This window comes from Muscardinus avellanarius (assembly GCF_963383645.1).
Source record: "Muscardinus avellanarius genome assembly, chromosome: 5".
NCBI lineage: Eukaryota > Metazoa > Chordata > Mammalia > Rodentia > Gliridae > Muscardinus > Muscardinus avellanarius.
Window position 1 is genome coordinate 3,595,199 of NC_137790.1, and position 17,773 is coordinate 3,612,971.

Below are 17,773 nucleotides of genomic sequence, written 5' to 3' on the forward strand. Positions count from 1 at the left end.
AAGGAAGGGGCAATGGGTGCACTCTGGAAGCCAGCGGCAGCCACAGAGGCCCACCCTGGGGGGCAGGACTGGAGCCTCAGAACAAAGCCCAGCCCCCGCAGGCTGCAGGGTGGGGGGCGGGCTGGCCGCCAGCCAGCAGGCAAGGCAAATGGACAGGCCAGCGGGCCAAAGCTGGGCGACCAAACTGACCCGTGAGTGCGAGGAGCCAGAGTCAGGGATGTACACTGTAAAGCACTGAAGAACTGGCCTCACGCATCCTCGGCAAGGACAGTAAACAGCTATTGATCAGTCAACGGAGACATGTCTATGAACTCCAGCCTGTGTAGAGCAGGCCTCTTACCACTCCCACACGCTGTGTGTGTGTGTGTGTGTGTGTGTGTGTGTGTGTGTGCACGCGCGCACGACTGTCTCTGGTGTGGGAAGCACACAGAGGTGGCCTGCCTGGACCACCACGTCTCTAGGAAGTGTCCGTTCTGGGGTGCAGCTCCTGGGCCGGCATCCCTGTGCTCCACCCCCTGGAGCATTCGGAGCAAGGCTCAACTCCCTAAAACCACACTTGGCGCTGCTTCTGGTCTCTTGTTGCAGGAAAATCTACGAAAACCTGAGGAAGCCGCGAAGCCCCTGCCCCAGCCTGCACGGGCTCCCACCCTTCCTCTCTGGCCACCCGGTGGCCTCGCCCAATTAATAAAATCACAGAGACCTGTGTGATGGGAGGCAGCGACCTGTCACTCTAAAATAGACCAGCTCTCTGGAAGCACATCTCAGATGAGAGCCACCCGCAATGTAGGTTACAGCTAGCTAGCTCTTCCCGAGCCTCCTGAGCTCATTAAAAATAAAACAAACACCTATCCCCCCCCCATCCTCTGCTCTGTCCCGATCAAGCGCTGGCTGCCTCTGCCCTCCCCACACACGCCCACTTGGTGCCAGCAGCGCATGGTAAATAAGTCAGCACATTCCTGGGGGTGAACGCTGAGGAGACCCTATTTGGATCGTTCCTGGCAGCAAACACTGGGACCGTTTTCCCAGGCATTGAGCAGAATGGCCGGTGAGCCCAGTTGGGATGAGGGACCCGCTGAGCTGCCCGTGAGGGTGGAAAGAGTCTCCAGCAGCCATCAAGCCCCAGCCTGGCCATCGGGAGATTCCTCATTCACACAGAGGCACAGGCAAAAACTTCTGGAGAGGTGGAGGCAGGAGGAGGAGCCGGCCACACCGGTGCTGTCCCAAGGGTCCACCTCTTCCCGCTGCTCACGGCCTGGCCCCTGGTGCCTGCCCAGGCTCAGGCACCCACTGCTCCAGGCAACCACTGCTCACCCCCTCAGCCAGCATCCGCGGGACCCCAGGGCAGAGAAATGGTAGAAAGCAAAGCCCAGGGCGCTGGGCATTTCTCATTGGCTCTTTGCTCAAAAGTTGGGCGGAATTTATTTTTATTATTATTAGTAGTAGTAGTACTAAGGATTGACCGTCCCAGGGGTGTTCTACCTCTGAGCTATACCCTCAGACCTATTTTTAATTTTTTCTTTCTTTCCCTTTTTCCTTCTTTCTTTCTTTCTCTCTTTCTCTCTCTCTCTCTCTCTCTCTCTCTCTCTCTTTTCTTTCTTCATGTTGTTGTTGTTGTTGTTTTGATTCTTTATTTTTTAAACAGGGTCTCACTAAGTTGCTTAGGGCCTCACTAAGCAGCTGAGGCTGGCCATGAACCTGAGATCCTCCTATCTCAGCTTCCCAAGTACTGGGATTACAAGCATGTGCCACCACGCCTGGCTAATTTATTATTTTTTAACATGTTTTCTTACTAGGTCTATAGCACCTAGTAGTCTCAGTTGGTCTCCTCTCCTAGAACCAACCAGGTCCAACCCTGCTTAGCTTGCATGATCAGCCCAGACTGAGCGTTGGGGGTATGGCTGCTGAGGAATAGAAATCTTTAAATCATTATATAAAAAAAAATAGAGTATTAGGTTTTCAGGGAGGAAAATGATTTTCAAACAAAACAAGTTTCCCTGACAAAAACAGGGCCGGTCATTAGCATCTTCTCATGAGAACGCACGGGGCAGCAAAGCACAGCATTAAAAAACGAGTATGAAAATCTGTATCTGGAAACATCCCACTTTTTCCTTCCCAGTGAACTGGCCTCCTCAGCTAAAGGTGCTAAAAGGATCCGAAGAGTAACCCTGCATTTAAAAACGAGAACTTCCTCTGCCTGCTGGGGGCATCAATAATCTTATATTTCACTAGCAGTATAATTGCAGGAAGGAGGTCCAGGTGCTCCCCCCAAACGAACTAGACAAAAGAAAATGTCAGGAGGGACTGGCTTTTCTGTTTGTTTTTGTCATCTCTTCTGTGGAGCCTGTCCAGAGAGGGAAGCTAATCTAGGGGTCTCCCCGCCTGCTCGCCCCACCCGGCTGCCAACCGCCTGGATGATGGGTCTTCGCCCATTCTATCGGTTTACACGAAATCATTATATAATGAGCTGGCGAGGCTCGGTATGTTCTACAGTAACCTGTTTGGAATCATAGGATGCAGTTGTCAGAACAGAGCATGCGCACAAAGCCGGCTTCGCTTTTTTTTTCTTGAGCTCAAGGCAAGAGGTAACTGTCGGTCAAATCCTGCTGAGCTCTGCTGACTTCAAATACAGGATGCTAAAAATGAAATAAAGGGGAAGGGGGTGGGGACCGGCGCATGCCATGCACTGTGGGGCTCACGGCCTATGGGAAGGAACTGCCAAGATAGTAAGACTGCGATCGCCGGTGGAGAACCGGGTGATGCAAATGGCATGCCGAGGACTTGCTATTTTGCAACTCTAGGTGGTCTGAAATATAGCCTCGGTACCTAACTGCAATGTCGGCCTGCTAAGCGGAGAAGTGGAGGGTCCGGGAAGAGGCTATGGGCGGCGGGCTGTGGTTAGTTTGTTTCTTTCCTGGTGTGAGTAAACGCGCCTGGGGAGGTGCCCGACCACCCGGGGGCAGCGCCTGCGGTAACTAACAATAAATTCGCCCGCACCGATCCACCGCTGGGGCTGGTACCTAGGGAGGGGACGCGCGCCTCCGCCCCACCCGGGTCTCCCCAGCGCGCAGAAGGGCAGAAGCAGGGATCCGGGCTGGCCCCTCTCTCGCGCCCGGGGACTCGCCACCCCCCTCTCGGTAGCCGTCCGTCCCGGAGCCAAGGGGCAGCGCAGGCTGGCCCTCCAAAGCCGCTCTCCCTTTTGTCTCCCAGACTGTGCCAGAGCTCCCGAGGGCCGCAGAGCTCGGACCCTGCCTTCTCCCAGGCCCAAAGGCTCGGGTCCCCAGGGCCCACGCCCCTCTCCCCAGGAGGGCGAGGCAAGGCCATCTGTCCACTTGTGGGCTGCCGCTCCTCGCTGCCCACTCCTGGCCCTCCACCTCCCCGGCATCCTCGGCAGGTGCAAGCAGCATCCTCGGCGCCAGGTGGCCAGGGCGGGCCGGGGCGGTCGGAGCCGGGCATCGCACCGGCGCCTTGGGTCAGCGCCCAGAGGGCGGGCGCTCCCGGCAGCGGTGCGAGGACGAGCTCGGTCTCTGTGCCTTTCCTGCCCTCCGTGCAGATAAAACCCGGCCAGGAGCCCACTCACCATGGCGGTGCCGACCGAGAAAGCGGCCATCAGACAGGCCATGCCCCGGGGGCGGCGGCGAGGACCAGGCAGCGGGCTGCGGGCGGCTGCTGGCGACGGCGGCTGCTCGGCTCTGCTCGGCCGCCCCTCCGCCCCGCCCCCGGCGCGCCCGGCCCCGCCCCGCGCTGCGATTGGCCGGCGCCGAGGGGGCGGCCGGCCGGCAGGTGCGCGTGCTCTTGTTTTGTTCCTGCGGGCTGGGGGCGGCCAGCCCGGGCCCCCAGAGCCGCCCGCGCAGGGAGGGTCGAGGCTCGCCCCCGGCCCGCCGCAGCCCCGAGGGCGGGGTCCAGAACCCTCGGGGGCTGGCGCACCACAGCTTCGGGGCACCTTGCTGATGGCGGGGGTCCTGGGCTCAGAACCGCTGCCTCCAGCCTGGGGGTGTCTTGCAGATCCCGCAGGAGGGGGACGCGGGCGCGAGGGGAGGGGCAGGTGGAAGGAGACGGTCGGAGGAAGAAAACACCGGCCAGCCCACCACAGTCCAGGGCGGGTGACCCCACCTCGAGGTAGCACAGGCCCTCACTCGGTGCAGCGCTAAGTGCTGGCTGCCCACAGCCAGAGGAGACGTGCGGACCTCTGTCCTGCGACCTCTCCCCTTATTGAAGAACGGCTCGGGGTTTTGTGTTTGGTTTGGTTTTGCAGAGGCGTTTTAGTGCCTCTTACCAGCCGTTCACGTAACTGCATGCGCACTGACAGGGCACCCTCTCATCTGGCCCCAGACTGTAATATCAGATGGCCTGAGCGCTGAACCCTCATTATATACAAAGTGGCCATTTCCTGATAACCATGGCGACAGGCATTCTTTAGCCCGGCCTCAGAAGGTAAAGCTTTTGTTCACTTGTTTGCATGTTAGGACAAAAGACAGGAGCGTTTCTCTCACCTGCAGCACACCTGGGCCATTTCCCATCTCACCTCTCTCTCACCAGGGAAGGAGGCCGGGAGGTGGGCCCCACACCCCAGCTCAGTGACCGGAGGAGGGAAAGCAAGTGGCCATGGTTTTAAGGAGAGGGCCTGCTTTCACCTGAATGCCTTCCTGAGGAGTGGGCATGTTATCTCTATTTTATACTAGCTGCGATGAAGAAAATCTACATTTTTTTGGAAGACATTGTTAGATGCCAGGCAAGAGCGTTCTGCAAAGAAGATTAGAATCTATAAACCTGGGGAGAGAGAAAGCGCCTCACCGCTGGAGACCAGGACCACTGTCCATCCCTGGGGCCACCACTTGCTCCAGAGGCAAGAGGGACACAGGGAAGAGGACACAGGACACAGACAAAGAGGACGTGTGTGACCAGGGCAAGGACTTCAGGGCGCTGCTTCAGGGACATCCACTTGCTGTCAGTGGCCATTCTCCACGCTTCCAGAAATGCAGCCAGAATTTCCTTCTGATACTTTCTCCTCCCCCTTTTTCTTCCAATTTTAGGCCGTTTGGCTTCGGCCGCCAAGCCGGGCCTCGGTGATTGGTGGAGAACTGAAGGTGCACAAGGCCACGCGTACGGGGCCTCGGAGAGTGACCGGGAATGGTGTGGAGGCGGGGAGGAGACAGAGGGCCGGCAGCCACATGCAGGGTCCTTGCTGCCTGGCTTGGGCTGTTGGACTTCCAGTACAGACTTATCCATCCGAGGGGTAGTGACCACCCCAGCTACCTGAGAACAACACTGGAGGCCTGTCCATCACACGTAGTGCACAGTAGGCATCCAGCTCTCGGCCTTACTGATGACGGCCTCATGCCCAAGCGGAGACACGTGTGCAGTAGAGTTGGACAGATCAGATGTTTATACTGGGACACTTGGTTGAAGTGACAGAAAGCCAACTCTGACTGGCCTGAGGGACACCTTGCCTTCTGTAATAGAAAGGCCCGAGGGGCACTGTCGGGCCTGCCAAGGCCAGCGACCCGCACCACCACCTCAGTCCCTGTCTCACTCTCTCTGTGACCCTGGCTTCCTCTCTGATAGAATGTCCACACACAGATCCCCAGAAGCTCCTGTGAGCTGGCAGCAGACACCCGCCCAGGAGCGCCTCACCTTGCCTGGCCCAGACCACCGGAGGGGAATCTGAGGGTAGCCCTAACAGATCCACCTGGGAGGATTGGGCATCAGTGCTCGGCCAGGACCACTGTGGGGCGTCCTCAGCCGAAGTGTGAGCGTCAGGCCAGCAAATGCAAGAGAAACTCATCCGCAACTGTCTGGTCTAGACCCTATCCCAACAGGAATTTCTACCCAAACAGGACCAACGGGTGGGCACAGCTGGCCTTGACGACTTCTGCCGGGGAGCTCTTCCTGTCTCAACAGGAAAATGGTTCCACTACTAAGTGCAGTCACTCCTGGCGAGACCCCTCTCCAGCACCCAGATCTGAGATGCTCAAGTCCTTTATGGAAAATGGCCATGGATTTGCATAGAACCTGCACATACCCCCAACCTCAGATCATCTCTAGTGTACTTGTAACACCCAAAACTATGTACGTAGTTGCTAAACTATATTGTTTGGGGAAAATGACAAAAGAATTCTGTACATGTACAGAATACAGTTTTAAATATTTTTGATCCAAGTTCACTTCAGTCCACAGACCCAGGACTAAAGGTGCATGGACCCACTGTATTGGCAGCTGTCCTTGGGCATGAGGGACCCTCGGTCACCCTGACTGCTGTGCACCATGGCAACCTGTCAGTGAGCTTCTCTTGGAACCGTGGGCCCTGGCTAGGCAACAGGACAGGAGTGACCTCACCAGCCTCAATCCTCTGCCCAAACACCCCGGTCTTCCAGCGTGGCTTCCAGGAGGTCCCTTCATCTTCTACCAGTCCTCAGGGCTACTTTCTGCGTGAAACTTAGGTCCATCACAGAACACAGACTCAGCATGTGATCAGAACATAGCAATCCAGGAGCCCCCACTCCCTGGCTCTGGACACCGTTCAACCAGCGCAGCCCCAGTCCCCATAGACGAGGGCGGCAGCAGGCACCCCTCCGGCAGAGTCCACTCTCGCAGGTGGACTTTGAGCAGCGCTGCAGCCCACTGAGGCAGGCTGGTGTGGAGACTGTTTTCTACCCAGTCCCTGTAGAGATCACGTGTTTGGGTGATTTTGTCAGAGCCTGAGCCCCCGCTCCACCTTTCAGTCTAAGCAGTGTGCTCCTGTGTCTCGTCCCTCCATCTCCCTGCCCTGGCATTGCCCCCCTCGCTATGACTGTGCACTCGGGTCTCTGCACAAACCTCTGGTGTGTGCTGAGCAGCAGGAGCAGGCCCAGCGCCATCGGCTGGGCCGCCCTGCCGCAGGCCACCTACCCGGTACCTCAGGCCTGCAGCTTCAGTTGTACCTGGCGCCGGCTAGGGTGGGTCCAGGGGGCCTGCCACCGGGCTTCGAACAGACCCCAGTGAGCAGCTGCAGCCAGGCAGCCCCAAGGTGAGACACTGGCTTGGCTTCTTGGGTTGCCAGTGTCTGAGGGTCCCAGCAACAGGTCTTAGGACCTGTTGAAACCTTTGGGGTCACCATGTCTTCCCGGCATCCCCACCTGCTAAAGAGAATTCTGACAAATGGGCTCCTCATGAATAAGGTCTTCCCCTGAGCACGGTGGTACACGCTCGTCATCCCAGCACTCGTGAGGCTGAGACCAGAGGATCACAGTTCGCAGACAGCCTTAGCTACTTAGGCCCTTTTCAACTCAGTGAGACCCTGCTTCAAAATAAAGAATAAAAAATAGGGCTGGGTGTGCAGCTTGGAGGTAGAATTAAATAAATAAGTAAATAAATAAATAAATAAATAAATAAATAAATAAAGTCTTCCTGCAGCCTGCTGGCATGACCTTCAGCCCTTTGACCTGGAGTAGAGGGCCAGCTGCTCCGGGTTCATCTGAGAGCAGCACTGAGCAGGCTTGCTCCTGCCCACTACAGCTCTGCACCTGAACTTCACTGCAGAGCCCCCAGCTCCAGCCTGCAGCTCACCCCACACTGCTCTGCTGGTGCGGGAGCCAGGGCGCACTCAGCAGGCAGAGGCCCAGCCCCGAGGTGGCAGACAGTAGCAGGAGGCATTGGCAGCTACAGCTTCCGACCTGGACCAGGCAGGTGCGCGCTCCTTCCAGGAGCCTGATCCAAGCTAATATCAGTCCTGGCTTAGGAGGGGACTCCTGTGTAGATGGGGGAGAGCCAGCCAGGGACAGACTGGGGACACTGTCTCTGGTCTTCAGCACTCTGCTCTTTTGGGGCAAACCCTTCAGGTGCCCACCTTGGGGACTTGATCTCTACAGTTGTGACTCCAAGTCTCTGCTCCTGATGCCAGGCCTCTAGCCTGTGAGTGGCAGAGTCCAGCTGGTTGTCCTGTCTCCTGTCACCCCCTTGAAATGTCAGCTCCAGGAAGGCAGGCATGTTCAGCCATGGTTAGATCCCAGCCAGCTCCGTGGACAGCTGGGGAAGGATTTTTAGCTGGTCATCTCATGGGTTGAGTGGTGAGCCAGGGTTTTGCTCTGGGTCCCCTGACTCCCAGACTTGGCAACTGCTGGTGTATGTGGAGCCTGCCAGTGTGGACACACTGCTTGCCAGTGTGGACATGTGCTCATCAGTGTAGACACTGCCTACCAGTGTGGACACACACTTGTCAGTGTGGCTATCCTGCCTGCTGTGTGCTGTAGGGAGTGGCTGGGGGACACCGTTCTCATTTGACATGGCTCCATTTCATGAAAGTAAACAACAACAACAACAACTAAACTCCACCCTCCCTGGCTCTGCTTCCATCGTGGGCTGCTGCTGTTGGCTCGGGGAGGATGGCAAGCGAGGGGCTTTCTTTCCCTGAGCCAGAGCTGGCTGGAGCGGTGGGCACTTGTTGCCTGCTTTGCGTTTAACAATCCAAAGCTCAAGTTTCCCAGTCAAGAGCACAACCTGATATGCCCCCCTCCATCCCATCCAGAGAGGAGCCCCCGTCCCCAGCACAGGGATGGGCAGGAGACCGCGAGACAAAGAAACCAAAGAGGAGGTCCAGGACGGAGGGTGGGAGGGAAGGCTGAGATGGAAGATGCGGTTAGCCAGGGCTGTTTTGGGAGACAGAAAAATTCAAGTAAATATTCCACAAGCTAAGTGAGAAAGAGGCGAGTTAAGTGTTCCAAAAGGATTGTTTCTGTTTTCTCCCACTAGCATGAAATCGAGAATGGTGGGGAAAGAGCTAGGAAATGGTCATTCAAATGAAGAAATATTGTCTGGCAATGGGATGGCCTTGGAGGTCGAAGGTCAAGATGGAGGTTGAAGGTCAAGATGGAGTTCCTGGGGGGCTTCCTGCCCTACACAATTAAGGCCTCTTCGCCCTGGAAAGGTCCACCAGGAAGCAGCTGGTGGCCGTGGCCCATTGTGTGCTCTACTCTGCTCCAGAGGAATACCCTCCCCTGACTCCTCAGAGTCCACCCTGGAACACCCCCCCCCCCCCGCGAGCCAGGCGGCCTCCCAGCCCTCTGGATCTGGAGGAGACTTGCCTGCACTCCCAGAGGGAGAGTTCTCTTTCCCTGTGCCATCTAGAAATTGACGAGCCAAGACAGCGGCCCACTCTCTTGCCCTAAGGACAGTATTGTGCTGACATCAAAGTAAGTAGAAGTTCCCCCTTCTCCATGAGGGAGACTTTCCAAGACCCCAGGAAGATGTCCGCAACTGCGGATGGTACTAAGCTCTCTATATAGACCATGGTGGGTTTTTTTTAATACATGCATACTCGTGATAAAGCTTAATGTTTAAGTCCAGCACAATAGCCACAACTAGTAATACAAAGAACAATCATAACAATACGCTGTAATAAAAGTTACAGCATGCAGTTTCTCTCTCTCTCTTAAAAGAGTCTAAACAAATATCAATATTTTCAGACCTTGGTTGACCATCAGTAACTGCAACCTAGAAACCGCAGGGACGCAGAGCGGGCTGAGAGATAGAGGAAATGGCAAAGACCTTTGGCCGCCAGAGCTCCCAGACAGCCTTCCCCCTCCCTGGGTTCCAGTGAGTTCAAACGTGTCATTGACCCTTTCTCAGAGGCTGGGAATCCCAGTGGTAAGCTCCAGGCACCAGAGCAGGGGCAATATCCTTAAAGGGACACCCATCTCTCAGTGTCCTGGACCCTAGCCATGAAGGGGGCTAACCATCCTGGATGAGTCGGTATTCGAAAACTACGTGTGGGGCAAAGAGTGCATCTTTTAAATGTTAACCCTTGAGGCCAGTGTGGTGGCGCACGCTTGTAATCCCTGAGACAGGAGGATCACAGTTCGCAGGCAGCCTCAACTACTTTAGTGAGGCTGTTTACAACTCGGTGAGACCCTGTTTCAAAATAAAGAGTAAAAAATAGGGCTGGGGGTGTAGCTCGGAGGTAGATGCCCCTGGGTTCCATCCCCAGTACCACACAAAAAAGTTATCCCTCATCATTAGCAACATCCCTGTCATGAAAGCCCTTTGACTTGAACTGGCCTGAAGGAGGTTTCAGTCACTTGCAGCCCAAGACCTGGATCAGGACCAGCAGCCATTCTGACACAGGGGTCGGAAGTCAGGGGCCCAGAGCCTGGGCTGAGAAAGCCCTTCAACCGCGTTTCTGGATCAGCCCTGCAGCCTGTACTGCCCTGCTTGCTGCTCACCGGCTCCTCTGCCCCTGAGCAGATGATAAAGCCCAGCGTCTCCCCAGCACTTCTTACCTGGACCTCAGTTCCAGCATGGCGCGTGGCCATCACAGGCGCGGCGTCATAAAAACCAGACGTTGGCTCTGGGATGTAGCTCAATGGTAAAGAACTCTCTTCGCAAGCGCAACATCCTGAGTTGGGTCCTCAGTACCAAAAAGAAAAGCAAAAGAAAAAAAAATACATAAGATGAACAACCCCTAAAGCTTTGGATTGTGCTACAAAGTGCATCTGACACCCCCCCCCCCCCGAGGGAGGAACACACGTGGGTTTTAATCCCGAATGCCAGGACAGGGTTATTTCTGTTAGCTGGATCCTTTACCTCTGGTTCCTTGAAAGCTTTCTCGACCCTGCCCAGGCGGGCACAGACCAACCCTGCGTGGCTCCGAAGAACAGAACTCGAGGGTCTGTGTGCCAGAACCCAGGGAGCCAAGCAGATCTCCTCTTGCCCTCCTGGGCTCTGCACGCCCCACACCTCCCTCCCTCCCCGGGCTGTGGGAAGCTGGTTCTGAACAGTAGGAAGATCTGGGTGGCTACCTTGTTGACCATCAGCTTTTGAAAATAAGTCTGGTTAGTGGGAGTTTGCCAGGAAACTTCTGCCTAGGACCCTACAACCTAGAAATTTCCAAGGAAGATAAAGTAAGGAGAGAGAGAGCAAGAGCGAGAGAGAGCGAGAGAGAGAGAGAGAGAGAGAGAGAGAGAGAGAGAGAGAGAAGAGAGAGAGAAAGAGAGAAAGAGAGAGAGGGAGAGAGAGGGGGAGAGAGGGGGAGAGAGAGGGGGAGAGAGAGGGGGAGAGAGAGAGAGAGAGAGAGAGAGAGGGAGAGAGAGAGAGAGAGAGAGGGAGAGAGAGGGAGAGAGGGAGAGGGAGAGAGAGTGCAACCTTGGCTACTTTTTTTTAAGGGGAAGGGGAAATAGCTTGGGCTGGGTAGATTAAGATCATAAATCATCCCAGTAAATTAACCCGCCACACAAGGAAAAAGGAAATGAAAGTTCCTTGTATCTGTAACCCTCCTTGGGCCGCAGCCCCAGGCAAGGCCCAGGGCCACCTGGCTCCTGGCTGGGCGCCTTCTTCACTCTTCTGCAAGTGGCAAGTGTTTGTCGAGTGAACAGGTCAGACAGACCGAGGTAGCCCCTTCGAGGAAAAAGACCTGCAGTCCCCGCGCTCAGCCTGTGAAGTCACAGCACAGTGCCTGGGGAAGTGGGGCTGCCCTGCCATCTTCTGAGCCTCCCTCCAAACACAGCTGGAAACTGGGGCATCGCACAAAGGAGACCCAAGGAAAGAGGCACTGGCCAGAGTCCTGGGACCCAAAGGCTGTGTAGTAGCGAGGGCGCTGGTTTCTTTTTGCATCATGTATTCCAGACTTGGAGGTGAAGAGGCTGTGAATCTGGAAGTACCGAGGCTCACATACCATATAGTGTTAGAGAAAACCAAATGGAACTCTGGATTCCCACCCCATAGGGCAGTACTGAGAAGCCCCCCCCACCCCCGGCTGGTGACAGAGGAGACCCAGTACAAATGACATTTCACCACTGCCCAGTGGTGGCAAGAATACTCCCTGCTCTGAGGTGCCCAGAAGACAACCTGGGGAGCAGTAATGACATGTCCTACCTCTCCCAGCTAGGCAGATATCAGTGAAGGCTGAACAGAGGGCTGGGGTGTTGCTCAAAGGTAGAATGACCCTGAGTTCCATCCCCAGTGCCAAAAAAAAATTTACATGTTTGGGGGTAAACTTAAACAAATATATGGCTTGCATACTGAAAACTTCAAAATGCTGATTTAAAAATCAAAGAACTAAGCCTCTTTAAAAAGCAGGAGGTACATAAACATATGTATCAAAGTTAATCACCAAACAAGCATAGGATCGAGGGAGGGGAGGGAATGGGATGGGGACTGGATGAGGGCTAATTGGATGATGTGTGCTTGTATATCCTCTCAAGTCTTATATTCCAATGTGATGTATGATTACAATGCACCAATAAAAAAATAAAATTAAAAAAATAAAAATCAAAGAACTAAAAAGATGAAAGAAAGAAAAGAAAACAAAAAAGACATACCATGTTCATGGATTAGAAAACTTAATATACTGAAGATGTTAATCTTCAAATTGATAAGCAGGTTTAATATGATTTCTATTAAAATCACAGCAAGATTTTCCATAGACATAAGCAAGATTTGCCTAAAGAAAAACAAGGGAATTTGAATAGTTACAATTTAAAAAAAATAATAAAGGAGAAAACAACCTACCTAATTTCAAAAGCTAGGATAATCAAGACTATTTGATATTAGCAGAAAGATAAGATAGACATTAAGATCAATGGAATAAAATAGAAAATCTAGATATATATATATATATATATATATATATATATATATATATATATATATATAATCATATACATACAAATCCAATTGGGTTTTGACAAAGATGAAAATGAAAATGCCTGGAGTAAGGATAAATTTTTTCAACAAATTATACTAAAGCAATTAGATACCCATAGGCAAAAAGAAAAAAGAAAAAAGAAAGAAAAATAAAGAAAGGAAAAATCTAGGCTTAAATCTCATATCTTAACAAAAATTAACTCAAAATAGATTGTGGACTTAAAAATAAAAAACAAATCTCTTAGAAAAAATAATAATAAGAGTAAATCTGTAGGACCTACAGTCAGATAAGGAATTCTTAAACTTGACACCTAAAATATGATCCATGAAATGAAAAATTGATAAATTAGACTACATTAAAATGAAAACTGTTGACTGTGAAAAAGAGCGTTAAGAAGATGAAAAAACAATTTATAGACCAGGAAAAAAATATTTGGAAACCTCATATGCAACAAAGGAGTAGGATCTAGAAAATTCAACAGTGGAAAAAAGCCAATCCAACTCTAAAACAATCAAAAAACATAAGCAGACATTTTACTGGAAGATATACAAATAACAAATATACCCATGAAAAGTTGAGCATGATTAGCCACTGCAGGATGCAAATTAAACCCAGGAGACAGCAGCACACACCCATCAGAAGGCTAGAATAGGTGACAGCTTCAGAGGCGAGGGCGCCAAAACCCCCTCCCTCACACACCGCTGGGGATGGAGACACGGCCACTTCAGAAAAGAGCTGAACAGGTTCTTTAAACAAAACAACGTAAGACAAAGCAAAACAAAGCAAACAAACAACCCCTCCCCACCATGCCAGGGTTTAATTACCATTCACCCCAGCAATGCGCGTCAGGGCTTGTATTGCAGAGAAATGAAAATTCACATTTACACACACACACACACACACACACACACACACACACACACACTGTATGCAGATGTTTAAATCAGGTTTATCTGTAACAACCAAAACCAGAAAATAATCCAGATGTTCTTTACAGTGAATAGTCAAGCAGTGGCCTGCCAGTATGTGGACTACTACTCAGCAATGAAAAGTTCCATTCAGGAGGCTGAGACAGGAGGATCATGGTTCGTGGACAGCCTCAGCTACTTAGTGAGGCCCTTTGCAACTCAGTGAGACCCTGCTTCAAAATAAAGAATAAAAATAGGGCTGGGGGTATAGCTCAAAGGTAGAATGCCCTTGGGCTCAATCCCCAGTATCACAAAAAAAAAAAAAAAAAAAGAAGGAAGGAAGGAAGGAAGGAAGGAGAGAGTTATAGAAACATAACACCTGAACAATCTCCAGAGAATTCTGGAAAAAGCCGATCCCAAGAGGATAAATGCTGTTGGGGCACAGGAGGGATGGGGTGGAAGAAAAAGAGGTGAAGCTGAACAGCACAGCGGAAGGGAGCCCGTGGGGCGAGAGCTGTCCTGCGCCTCGTCTGCTGCCAGCGTCAATATCCTGGTTGTGACCCTGGGCTGAGTTGTGCAAGAGGATTCTACTGGGGGAAACTGGGCCAAGGCCACATGGGATATCCTGTGTTTCCTTCTTTCTTCCTTCCTTTCTTCCTTTCTCTTTTTAAATATTAAGCTACAATTGTCTCAAGATAAAAGGTTTAACTTTTTAAAAACAATCCCAGGACAGTCATGTCTGAGGCTCAACCCAACCTGGGAAGAGAATAGACGTCACGGAGCCGGGGTCGGGAAGGAAGAGGGGAGCTACAGGAGGAAGGGGGAGAGGGTGGGAGCAGGTCGCACAGACCCAGAAGCAGGAGGCCGCAGAGCAAGGGGCCACTGCGGCTGCCCTCTATCAGCGGTCACCTCGATCCAGCCCAGCGAGGGCCGGGCCCCCTGGCAGCAGCAGGAGGAACCAAATAGAAAGATTGTAAGTCACGCAGGGATTCTCTGCTCCTGTGAGAAGTGTGTGTTGTATCCCAGAGAGATCAGCTGACCCAGAGTGCTGGGGACACCAGCCCTCGTCCCTGGCTTGCTGTGCCGGGCTAGGGCAGTCCCTGGTCCCAAAGTCTTAGACTTCATCAATAAGATGAGAACAAGAAGACCCTGTGGCTGATGGTAAGAAGCAGTGAAGGCTAGTGGAAGACAGAGGATGCAGGAGGGCGCTCACACCCTCCATGGGGCCCCAGGCCCTGCCCGCCCCCCGCCACCTGCATGTCTCCACTGCCCAGGCCCCACACGGCTCTGCCCCTTGCTGCCTGTGCTGAACCGCTGAGCCGTGGGATAGGAAGTTCTACCAGGAAACTCTGGGTGGACAGATGTGCAAGGAACGGCTGGGTCTCTAACTCAGATTAGCAATAGTATGTGTGTGTGTGTGTGTGTGTGTGCTTGTGTGCGTGTGTGTTACTGGGGACAGAACCCGGGGCATTCTACCTCTGAGCTACACTTCCAGGCCTATGTTTTATTTTGAAACTGGGTCTCACTGAGTTGGAAAGGGCCTCACTGAGTAGTAGCTGAGGCTGGCCACAAACCACGATCCTCCTGTCTCAGCCTCCCAAATGCTGGGATTAAAAGCCTGCACCACCATGCCCAGCTAGCAATAATTTGATATGAAAAATGAGGGTGCCTTGATTTTTGCTGACACTCAACCCATCTGAATTCACATACTCATGGTCGGGTTCCCTAATGCATCTGTAGAAACGGCCTGGGTGGGAGCCAGAGGGATCCGGGGTAAAATCCTGGCTACGAACTCAACAGCTGAGACACCCAAGCAAAACCCTTCCCCAGCTGTGTCTGGGGCTGGGATCCAGCTACAGATCAACTCCCGATGTTCAGGGAGGTGCCAGGAGCCAGGACAAGCAGCAGGACCCTGCTCCTCACAGGGGGAGGCCTGGCATCAGGGTCAGGGCCCTGGAGTCACAACTACAGAGACCAAGTCCCCAGAATGGGCACCTGAAGATCTACCCCAAAAAGCGGAGTGCTGAAGATCAGAGACAGTGTCCCCAGTGTCCCTGGCTGGCTCTCCCCCGTCCACACAGGAGTCCCCTCCTAAGCCAGGACTGATGTTAGCTCGGATCAGGCTCCTGGAAGGAGCGCACACCTGAGCTACGGGGAAGATGACAAGCGTGCACCACGACGCCCGGCTCCCCCCAAAGGTTTCTAAGGGGGATCCCTAAGACCTGTTGCTGGGACCCTCAGACAGGGGCAACCCCAAAAGACAAGCCAGTGTCTCCCCTTGCGGCTGGCTGGCTGCGGCTGCTCACTGGGGTCTGTTCACAGGCCTGTGGCAGGCCCCCTGGACACGTGCCTGCCTGGACCCACCCCAGCCAGGCACCAGGTGCAGATATTCAAGCCCTCAGGGTCCCCGACCCCACTCATTTTTTCGACTCCTACTTGTTCTCACTAGATCCGCAGAGGAGATGCCTTCCTCCTAAGTAGCTCCCCAGACTCTGATGACTGACTCAAGTCCCAGATCCTTCCCTTCCCAGTCAGTATCCCAGGTGACTGTCTGCTGGCTGGACTAGGAGACCCGGTTCACGTTTGCCGTGATTTGTACCTGGCTAGTTAGGCTTAGCCCATGCGGCTATATTTCTTTACTTCTTTTTACTAGAAAGCATTTTATCAGTGACTTGTGCTCAGACTTGGACTTCACACCTCCCAGGAAGTCCGGCTGCTGGGCCCCGAGCCCCAGTTCTCTCTGTCTGGTGGTTGGTACAGGGCAGGACCCTCCTTGGGTGGGACCCTGGTTCAGCCGCCTCCGCTGCAGACAGATGGAAACCCCAGGCCACAGGGAGGGCTCCATTTCTGCTTTCTGCTCCACGGGGACGGTGTTGAAATACGTGCACGTGGGAAGCTATTGCTCCAGGCCAGGGTGGCTGCAGCTGGGCAGCGGGGTTACTAGGGGCCAGTCCCAGGTACCAGGCACAACATAATCCCAACAACCTGCAGCCACCCAGGCGGGACCATCCACGCCCTTCCCCCCCTGCTCATGGTGTCTAGGATAACAAAAGGTGAGTGGGTGCTGTTTGGAACCTCAGCTCTCAAAGGGAGCTCGGCATACTCTGTTAAGCGTGCCCGATCCACACACTTCACCCTCATGACCCATCGCTGACATTATCCACAAGGGAGAAGAGGGGCACAGAGAGGTTATCTAACTCCCCAAGATCACACAGCAAGAAAGTACCCAGAGACTCAAAACAGGCAGGCCAGAGGCCAGAGCTTTGATCTCTTTTCTTCCTGTGCAAAGAATTCTTGTCTTTTCTTAAGTACGCAAACCTTGTTGGAAGTCGTTGATATTTATATGCCGACACACCTGTATACTCACCACCCGAATGTAGAACATCTCCACGGCGGGAGAACGCCTTTTGTTCCTATCTCTAGGAACAAACCCGCCCTGGCTTCGAGCATCACAGACAAGTTATTTATGTATTTATTTAGGTACTGGGGATTGAAACCAGGGCCTTCTACCTTTCAACGATACCTCCAGCCCTTTTTTGTTTTGTTTTGTTTGTGTTGCTGTTTTCCGAAGCAGGGTCTTGCTCGGTTACTGAGGCTGTCCTCCCACTGTGATCCTCCTGTCTCGGCCTTCCCATTTCATTTATTTTTAATGTTCAGGTAATTGGAGTGCAGCCTCGCCACTTTCTGTCTGGCCTCTTTCGCTCAGATGTGTTTGCGGTTCATCTTCGTGGCTGTATATATTCATAGTTGATTTATTTACACCCTGGCTTAACCTTCCTCTCTCCTCGTGGATGGGATCGTTTCCAGGTTGGGACTAAGCACAGCTGCAGGCAGCACTTTCTTCCGTGTCTCTTGGATGATGTGAACATCCATTTGTCTGGCATACAGATCTAGCAGAGGAGCTGCAGGCTGTGGAATAAGATTTTTCTCCCCTTAGGAGCTATTGCCAGCCCACTTGCCAAACGTATACCAGTTTCTACCCCCACCCAAGCCTAACCTGTTAGCGTTCTCAGTCATCTTTGCATTATTATTATTATTATTATTATTATTATTATTATTATTATTTTGCAGTACTGGGGATGGAACCCAGAGGCATTCTGTCTCCGAGCTACACCCCCAGCCCTATTTTTTTATTCCTTATTTTGAAACAGGGTCTCAATGAGTTGCAAAGGGCCTCACTGAGTAGCTGAAACTGTCCTCAAACCACGATCCTCCTGTCTCAGCCTCCCAAATGCTGGGATTACAAGCGTGC

The 17,773-nt window shown here is 52.9% G+C and overlaps 1 protein-coding gene across 3 annotated transcripts in view; it reads right to left on the reverse strand.

Moving 5' to 3' along the window:
* ABCG1 (ATP binding cassette subfamily G member 1) overlaps window positions 1–3,619 on the reverse strand; it is a gene marked incomplete at both ends in the record, with an annotated part of 58,782 nt that extends 55,163 nt beyond the window's left edge. For all 3 annotated transcript variants that reach the window (XM_080695993.1, XM_080695992.1, XM_080695991.1), the window contains one exon: window positions 3,578–3,619. In XM_080695993.1, coding sequence (XP_080552119.1) covers window positions 3,578–3,619 — 42 coding nt within the window. The remainder of the gene's footprint in view (window positions 1–3,577) is intronic.
* Window positions 3,620–17,773: the final 14,154 nt, after the last annotated feature.